Source organism: Eulemur rufifrons, chromosome 2, assembly GCF_041146395.1.
Source record: "Eulemur rufifrons isolate Redbay chromosome 2, OSU_ERuf_1, whole genome shotgun sequence".
NCBI classification, from domain to species: domain Eukaryota; kingdom Metazoa; phylum Chordata; class Mammalia; order Primates; family Lemuridae; genus Eulemur; species Eulemur rufifrons.
In genome coordinates, this window is record NC_090984.1 from 88812907 (window position 1) to 88822561 (window position 9655).

The window sequence follows — 9655 nt, forward strand, 5'->3', positions numbered from 1 at the left end:
TCTTTCCTTGACTTGTTTTTGAGACAAATAACTTCTAATTAGTTTTTTAAAAAGTAATAAGTCACTAAGTATGGCCCATACTTAAGGAAAAAAGAGAATTATTAAGTTTGACCAATTGACGGGAAGAGTATCAGATAATTTGTGGACGTATTTTACAATTCTCAAACTATGTACGGTAAACTCTGATCTGTTCATTCTATCCTATATAATTTCATTTTGTTTTAAATGTTGGTTAATAACCCATCAAACTAACTTCATGACTTACTATTGGCTGTGATCCACCGTCTAAAGTAGTCTAAAATCACTCTGTTGCCAAAGATGTAGGGAAACAATTACACTCATAACTTGATGGTGGGAGTGAAAAATGGTACAACTTACAGAGAAGGTAATGTGGCAATATGTATCAAAATTATAGATGTACTTACACTTTGAACCATCACTCCTACCTATGGGAATCTACCATATAGAAATACCTGCACACATGCAAAATGTTTTATGTGTAAGTTGCTTCACTGCAGCATCATATTCTAATATTGAAAGATTAGAGATAACCTGTCCATCAAAAGAAGGTGGATAAATTTTGATGTATCCATACAGTGAAAATACCATGTAGCTATTAAAAAAAAGAATAAGAAAGCTTTCAATATATCATATGGAATGATTTCCAGGATACACTGTCGAATGAAAAAAGCCATCTGCACATAGTATGATAACTTTTGTGTACAAAAGAGAGAAAATTAAGAAAATGTGTCCTTGCTTGTATTTATACAAAGAAACAAAATATTAATAAAAAGTGGTTGCCTGAAAAAGGTGAGAACAGGTTGAACAGGGAAGATGTAGACAAAAGACTTTCTTGAACTCCTAGCCTCAAGTGATCCTTCTACCTCAGCCTCCTAAAGTGCTGGGATTACAGGCATGAGCCACCATGCCCAGCAAGACTTTTAATGTGTATTTGGTGAAAGATAGTTTGGCTGAATATGAGATTCTTTGTTGACAGGTTTTTTTTCTTCCTTTCAGCGTTTTGAATACATCATCTCATTACCTTCTGGCCTCTATTTTTTCTGACAAATCAGCTGTTAATCTTATTGGGGTTCCTTTGTGCATGATAAATTGTTTCTCCCTTGCTACTTTCAAGATTTTCCCTTTGTCTTTCACTTTTTGCATTTTTACCACTAAGTGGCTGTCTTTGTATCTCATTGTGTTTATCTTACTTGGAATTCATTGAGTTTCCTGAATGTATGTAGATTAATTCTCTTAAAAATCAAATTTGGGAAGTTTTCAACCATTATTTCTTCAAGTATTTTTTCTGCTCCTTTCTCTCTCTTCTTCTTCTTCTGGTAGTCACATTAAACATATGTTAGTGCACTTAATGGTGTGCCACAGGTCTTTGAAGTCCTGTTAATTTTCTTCATTCTTTATTCTGTTTTTCAGATTACATAATCTCTATTGAGCTACATTTAATTTTGTTCTTTCTTTTTCCAGTTCAAATTTACTGTTGAGCCCCACTAGTGAATTTTTAATTTCAGGTATTGTACTTTTCGACTCTAGAATTTCCATGTCTCTTTTTCATGGATTCTATCACTTTAATATTCTCTATTGATGAGACATAGCCAGCATGACTTCTTTTACTTCTTTAAGCATAGTTTTAAAAAAATTCTTTGAACATATTTATAACGGCTACTTTAAAGACTTTGTTAAATCTGACATCCGATCCCTCTCATGGACAGTTTCCATTGCCTGCTTTCTTTCCTGGGTTTGGTTCACACTTTCTGTTTCTGTGCATGTTTCACACATTTTTATTGTTGCTGTTGTTGCAAACTGGCCATTTCAGCTAGAACCAAGGAAAGAGACAGCTAAGAAAAGCTCACCTGGAGCAACTCTGTAGCAGTTCTGGATACAGGTTTCCACCCCTTCTTCTCTGGGTCTTGTTATAATTGTTTGCTTGTTTATTTGTTTAGTGACTGGCTAGACTATGTTGGTGTAGGGTTTTTGCTCTGCAGATACGGCCTCTGGTGTTGTTCCTCAGAGGGCATAACCTTGGATATGCCCATAGACCCCCTCATATGATAGTGCTTTTAGTAGGACTCCCTTTGTTTCTTTCCCTGATCACATCTAGTGGCTAGGTGTCACTAACTGTTGGTTGATTTCTCTATTGCTCTGGGGCATAAATTACTCCACAGTATGATCCAATTGCAGAGGTAGTTTTTGAGGTTAATGTTTGTTTTTTCTGACCTCAGGAGGGCCCTTCTTAGTTTTCTCTTTTCTTAGTTCTCTCTAGTAAACTAGTTGCGCTATGGTTTAGCTTGTATCTCTCATTAAGCTACCACCAGCCTCCTCTTAGCTGTTCACCACTAAAACTCCATTGTTTCTGAGAATGCCCTTTGACTTGAACTTCCCCAAACTTTGTTTCAAATAATATTGAGTTCCTTTGGGGAGAGCTTCAGAGTTCTCTGTTTAAAGGTCTGTCTAACCCTGAGCAAACTCTTTGAGCCATGGCTCTAGAACTGGGAGCAGGGATGGTGGCCTGCTTCTTTTGGAGTGATTGCTTTGGGAGTAGGGCACTGGGTGGGAGTGGATAGTCTCTGGTTTCCTCAGCTTGCCTCTCCTAGCATGGAACCTGTCCTACAAATGAGCTGGATTAAGAACAATCATGGCCCCAGTATTCTCAGCCTGCCACAGCCAAGGTAAAGCTCCATGAGCAAGAGCTAAGAAGAAGAAAAGAACCTCCAACTTCTAGGCTGCACTCACCTGGAATTTAGCCTCTGCAACAAATAGCTGGGGAGTTAAGTTCTTATGCTCTTTCCCTCTGAGGAAAATACCATAGTTCTGGGAGCTGGAGGGGAAGAAGGAGTCCTGTGCTTTAGACTATACTCACCTGGAATGGAGTCTCTGTCATGCTGAGCTGGGAGCAGAGAGAAAGGGAGTGGGTTATAATTCAAATGCTGCAGACTTGCTGTTCTTACTGGGTGTTAGTAGATTTTCTTAAATAAATGTTCCTTCATTTTCTGTATAGGAGACAGAAATTGTAGGAGATTTCAAAGGGTTATTTTAAAAATAATTTTCATCAATTATACTGGTTTCACTGGGGATCAGGTCCACAGAGCTCCTCGTTGCCATTCCAGAAGTGGAACTCTCAATGTATGTTTTATATATAGTTTTGATTTATTGACCCAACAATATCAAAATGTATCAAAAATCAAAAATATTTCTTAACAATTTTTAAAAAGCAGCCTGAGACAGCCCTATGGGTGTGGCTTCAGCCCTCTTTGGTGCTGAGGTGCAGTAATGGTCATTCTGTGTCCAGAGAAGAGCTCTAAAATGGTCATTAGACCTGGGTCCTCTTGGACAGATATGGGGGATAATTACTCAGCAAGCTGTGGATGTGAGTCTGGAGACAGACTGATGGATGCCTCGGTAGATGCTGCTACAGATGGATGAGGACTGAGGACTTAAGTTCACCAATGCCTTGGCACTAAATAAGACCATAGAATCTAGATACCACCATCTTAAGTTTTGCCATCTGGCAGAACAGGAGATTGGGAAAAAATTGAGTTGCAGAAAAATAGCGACTTTCTTTCCTGCAGCACTAAAACTGCAGGCTAGGATTTTAGATCAGTTGTAAAAGTATAGGCAATTCTTTTGAGAGTTTGGCTGAAGGCAGGGAGCTGGGGTAGAGAAAAGGGTGGGTGAGGAATGGGAGAGGTTTTTTGTTGTTGTTGTTTTTTTTTTTTTTTTAGAGCATGCTTAAGTGCTCACAGGAGGGATTTGGTTCAGTGGGAAGGCTAAGGATACCAGGAAATGGAGATAATTGATGGCGTGAGATTCCTGAGGTTGGACAGGGGACCAGTTTCTTTATTGGAATTGGTAAGACAGAGCTGAGAAGTGGTACAAATCCACTTTAGTTTGCTAGGTTTGGTGGCGAAAATATGAAGGGATATGTATCTGATGGATCCTGTTTTCTAGGAGCAAAAGTTATCGTCTTCCAAGAGGATATGGTTGGTTAAAAGTTTGAGGGGATAAAACTTGAAGGGTTATAAAAAGGGGGCAAAAAGAGTGAGCTGGCAAGTGAAAAGGTTTGGATTTCTGTGCAGGGTGGAAGGGCCAGCAAGTCTGTGGATTTTAGGCGCAAAGGTACTAATCAATCGGATTCTGTAATTTTGCTCCAACTGTGCTCACCTGCCCTGGAGCACGAATGGAGAAGATGAATGGTTAGGGTCATTCAGGATTGGGCTTTTTCTAGAAAATAACTGCTTAGAACCTCTTCATATATTTAAAAAACACACATCTAGCTGTTCTCCAAATTTAAAAAATCCTTTCTTTTAAATTTTATGGTGTCTATCGTCCCATCCCTTTGATAGTTGCTTTTATTTTCCCTCTTTTCCAGGTTTCTCCTTGTCTTTTACAAATGAGAGAGCGGTACAGTACAGGGGTTGTTAAGAGAGGACTTTTGGCACCAGTTTTCCAGGTACAAATCTTAATGTTTAGCACTTACCATGATAGCTGTATGACCTTAGGCAAATTACACAACACCTCTGTGCCTCAGTTTTCTCATCTGTAAAATGGGGGGAGTGATTATAATAGTACCCCCTTTCATGGGGTTGCTCTGAGGATTAAATAAGCTAATGATACTGAGTATTACTTGCTGCTGTTATTTTTGCAACCCAAATGAAATACTCAAACTGGGAACAGAATGAGGCATGAAGGGTTATATTCTGGCCTTTCATAGCATGTAATATATCCCAATATTTCACAGCTTTTCTTTCCCCCTTTCCTTACAAAGGCACTATAATCGCACACTCACAGGAAGCATGAAGAAAGGTCTAAGTCTTAGATTTATTTAAGAATCATTCTTTCTCCATCTTATTCAAGGCATTGATTTTTGTCTCAAGTATTTATACTGAACCAGTTGGTTGCTGACCAATGTCTGCACATATTTTGCTTCCAAATTTATCTCCTTTCTTTGATAATCTCTTCTGAAATGTTGCACCTTTTCTTCTCCACAAATAAACTAGAGTCCTAGTTATGGCTGATTCTTATAAAGCACAAGGTTCTCAATTTGGCTACAAGCCTTCTGCAGACAGGTATTGTGATTTCTACCTTCTTATCAGCCTTAGCACCTAGGAAGTAGCCTGATAATCTTAATGTTTAGCACTTACGATGTTTAGCACTTCCCACTAAAGTAGAAAACAAAGATGGTAGTTGCTGCCGATGATAATACTGCAATTTCTCATCTTCAGTTTTCCTACCCATCAACTTTTGTGGGGGCAGCAGAATGTAAAGAAGGGAACATTGCCTCTGAGACCAAACAGACTGCAGTTCAGATCCTCGTTCTACCACTGAATAGTTGTATAGCCTTGGATGAAAAAGCAATTTACAACATTGTAAATTGTTCAGTAGCTTATTAGCAATTTTCTCTCTTTCTCCTTCAGTTCTTGCCAACTGTAACTCTTAGAGCCACTAACAGGATGGTCTCTTTCATAAGCCATTTCTTTCCTAAAACTTCCTACCACTGACGAGGTAGGGCAAGAATTCCTTTTCTTCCTTAAAGTCCTTCATGCCATGATGTTGTCACTTACAATCTCTTGGATTTTCCCTTCACTCACCAGGCAGGTTTATTCCATGTCATGTTTATTTTTCAACACCTTCCTTCAATTCTTCTTCTCAGGCGATACCCTATTTTACAACATGCTCATCTTTTCCCCTTAAGATCACGAACTCTCTTTCTGCCCTTTATTCACAATTGCCCAATTCCTATTCTATGATACCTTTCATAATTGGAAGACTTTATCTTTTCTCTCTAAATCCCAGAAAATACTTCCATTTTTTCACAGTACCAAAAAATACACAACATTTTTGCCTTTAACTGCAGATATCTGTTCAATGTTACTCCGGCTGCATTAGTCTGCCTATGTTTTATAGTAACAAGTGCTAGGGAGGAGAGATTATCTCATCTACTTTGTACTACACTGAGTGCAGCAAAATACATACAATTTATAAACTTCTGATTGTGATGATACTCTGAGAAGCAGAAAAAATTAAAACATCTTTATCTCTGACACAAATCATGTATTTCCACATTTAATTACAAAATAACAACATGCACCCACCTGTCAAACAACAAATTAAATACTAATAAACATCTTGAAATACTTTATAAGGCAAAAATGCTGGCTATTTCACATTGAAATCTTCATATGACAACTGGTATCTTTTCATACCTAGTGTAAAGTACTTATTAAATTAATGCTGTGAAATATTGAAGAAAAGAGGGGCAGGATGGAGGCAAGGAAAGAAAGAAGGAGAAAAGAACAATATTTTTTAAAATTCTTAGTAAATGATTCTGTGTACAGTGGCATTTCATGTGAGAAATTTCACATACACAAATCCTGAATTGTGCTTCGAATTATTTGTAAAAAGCATGTTTGTTTTTGCACATTTCTGAAGATATTTTCAGTTTGATTGAAGTACCTCTCCAACTTTATGCCTATGTTTTTAATACTCTATTACATATAACAGTCCCACACCTAATTGTTCCTTTCTAATAAAGATTCCATTATTTTAGACAAGTCATGTCTATAAAGCAACAATCAGCTATTTTTAAAAAAAATACCCAAACTTCCAAATGTAGGAGAGTATGATCCTCTTGGAAATCTCCATGTTTATTCCAAGAATATGGCCACTTCTCAAAATAGTTTTAGAATTCCTCCTTCAAATCATCATCAGTTAGTTAAAAGCCATATAGCAATGCCAATATTGTTATTTTATAGACAAATTTTTAAAATGATAATTTAAAAAGTGGCATCACTCACCTTATTCAATCAACTTGACTTCAAATTACATTTCTGGCTGTATCCAAAAATCAAATTTACCTCAAAACACGAAGATTTTGTACTATGAAAATAATTTTTAAAAATATGAAAATATTCTGAGAGCAGAATTCTAAAAATTATCAGAAACAAAATCGCAGGTTAGAGTAAGGGCAAAGCTTACTTTCCAAAGTTTTCCAAGGCAGATCATTTTGGGAGTATGAGAGGGGGTGGAAGGAACATTAAATTTTATTATAATTTTGGAATACTTTTTAAAACAGAAACAGAACAGTTATGCTCATACTTCTATCTGCTCTTCACATGGTTGATTTTTTTCTAGTAATAAACCACCTTTTCAGAATCTTAAAATGTTTTAAATGGGATATAATGTACAAGTTCCCAAAAAGGTTATAAGGGTGTGAGGTGGAGAAGTGCACTGACGTGTGTAAGGGTAAGAATTTTCTGCTCCCAACCTAAGCACCACGCCAGAGGTGCAAGTTCTAGAATCTGAAGTTTTGTTGAATGCTGGTGATTTAGAAGGGCTTTCAAGCAGCTCTGAGGATCTCCATTCATTCCTGAAACTCTATGTATTTGAACAAATACTAGCTGCATTCAATGTTTATTTCACAGTGTGATCATGTAATATGAGCTATTCAGTAATAGTGAATATTATTTTTTGTCATTTTTTTGGCACTTACAGTTCACAATGCTTGGTTGTGTGGTTTAAGATTGTTTTAATTTTTGCATTTTACATTTCTTTTGGCACTTTTGAAGAAATGGACATTGTCTTTTATGTTGTTTGGGGGAAGTGGTGACCCTCCCCCCGACTCTTTAGTTTTAAATGTTTGGCTTTATGAAATCCCGCGATTCTCCCAGGAATCCTGTATCATTAAATGAAGCGAGTGGAAATTTGCCTTCACAAGCTGTCCATACCATCCTGCCTCAGTCAGAGACTGGTATCCCCGGCTTCGGATTTAGGCTGTTTGGCCACTGCTGTCACAGGCTCTGGTGGCCCCTCCCGAAAGAAAAGTACAACTGGATTTTTGCGGGCCCACATGGCCAAATCCCCTCCCGCCCCACTGGCTGGGTTGGAAGAGGACATCCTGCTGCAGGCGCCCAGCCGGTTGGCATAGCGGTTTCGGAGGCGATTTCGGCTTCTGGCTTGCAGACCCGGGCCCTGGCTGGGCAGGAAAGCGTCCACATTCCCAGTCCGGTAGCCCTCTTCGCGGTTGCGCCCTAGGAGCATCGAAATGTTGGGGTTGCGGATGGCATAGATGACAGGGTTGATGGCTCCATTGGCCCAGGTCAACCAGACAGCCACCACGTTGAGGAGCGAGGGGGGCTGCGCGGCCTGGGCCTGCCGGGTCGCAGCCAGCAGTACCAGGAAGCAGTAGGGTCCCCAGCAGCAGATGACGAAGACGATCATGATAAGCACGGTGGTGGCTGTTCGCACCTCACTGAAGAAACGCAGCACGCGCGCATAGGTGGTCACGGGCCCCACACGCACGTCCGACAGTCGCACCGTCTTGCAGATGTGGTAGTGGCAGAAGCACATGAGCAGGAAGGGCAGCAGGTAGCAGGCCACCACCAGCCCCACGCTGTAGGCCGCGCCCAGCTGCGCCGGGTCCGGGGAGGTCCGGTAGAGGCAGCCGTGGAAGCTCTGCGCCGCCGGGGACTCCCGGGGCGCCCCGAGCAGCTCCCAGGGCAGGGAGAAGCCCAGCGCGGCCAGCCAGGCGCCCGCCAGCAGCTGCAGCGCGCGGCGGCGGCCGATCTTCTCCCGGGGCGGCCGCACGATGGCGCAGTAGCGGTCCAGCGAGATGAGGGCCAAGCTGAGCGTGGACACGATGCCGAAGCACGAGCTGAAGAAGCGGCTGGCGGCGCAGAAGCCGCGCCAGGGCCCCGCAGCGGCTGCGGGCGCGGAGCCTCCGGGCGGCGTGAAGAGGTCCAGGAAGGCGGCGGGCAGGCAGAGCAGTGCCGTGAGCAGATCCGACAGGGACAGCGACAGGATGAAGGCGTTGGTGACGGTACGGAGCTGCCGGTGCTTCACGATCACCCCCATCACCGCGCAGTTGCCCAGGCTAGACAGCAGGAAGATGAAGAGGAGGACCAGCGCCTGGGCCGCCACGGCCGCCCCGTGCGACAGCAGCGGCGCCTCCTCCGGCCCCAGCGGCGGCCTCCCCGCCGCCTCCGCCGCCCCCGCCGCCCGCGCGGACCCCGCCGCCCCACCCGCGCCGAGGCCGCCGCCACCCGTAGCGACAGCGCTGCCGCCTCCGCTCGCGTTGCTCTGGTTCCCCAGCGCCTCGGCCGCCGCGGTCGCCACGGTGCTGAAAGACAGCGCGGCCGCGGTCGCCGCGGAGGAAGTCCCGCCAGGCGCGCCGGCCGCGGAGGGGGCGCCGGGGTGCGGGCTGCCCAGTAAGGCCATGCTCGCTGGTGGGCGGGCCGGCGGCGGCGGCCGCTGCTCCTTCATGGGGCCCCGCGGCGGCCGCGGGTCTGTTCATCCCGCACAGGGGAGGCGGCTGCTCGGCTGGAGGGGCGGCCGCTGCGGACAGCCGGGCTCGGCCGGAGGGTGGCGGTCGCCGGGGATGGCAGAGCCTTTGACGTGGGTTCCAGGCGTTTCCGAGGGAACCGCGTGTTTACGCAGGAGCGCGGGGCGGGACGCCAGCCCAGTACCCTCAGGAAAGCCGGCCCACGACACTGCCTCTCCCCGAGGTTACCCAGTCAGCGGGTTGGGCTTCGGAGAGTGCCAGGTCGCTCTTTAGGGACCACTGCCGGGGCACATAGAGCAGGACTGGCCCGCAAACAAATGACCAGATTCAACAAAGATTCACTCTAGCTCTCTCTTGTAGGGT

At 43.6% G+C, this 9655-nt stretch overlaps 1 protein-coding gene across 1 annotated transcript; it reads right to left on the reverse strand.

The window, feature by feature from the left end:
• Positions 1–7674: 7674 nt before the first annotated feature.
• On the reverse strand, positions 7675–9273 carry GPR135 (G protein-coupled receptor 135). The gene has a single exon (XM_069464999.1). It carries the CDS (start codon positions 9271–9273, stop codon positions 7753–7755), a length of 1521 nt encoding a protein of 506 aa, XP_069321100.1. The 3' UTR covers positions 7675–7752.
• Positions 9274–9655: the final 382 nt, after the last annotated feature.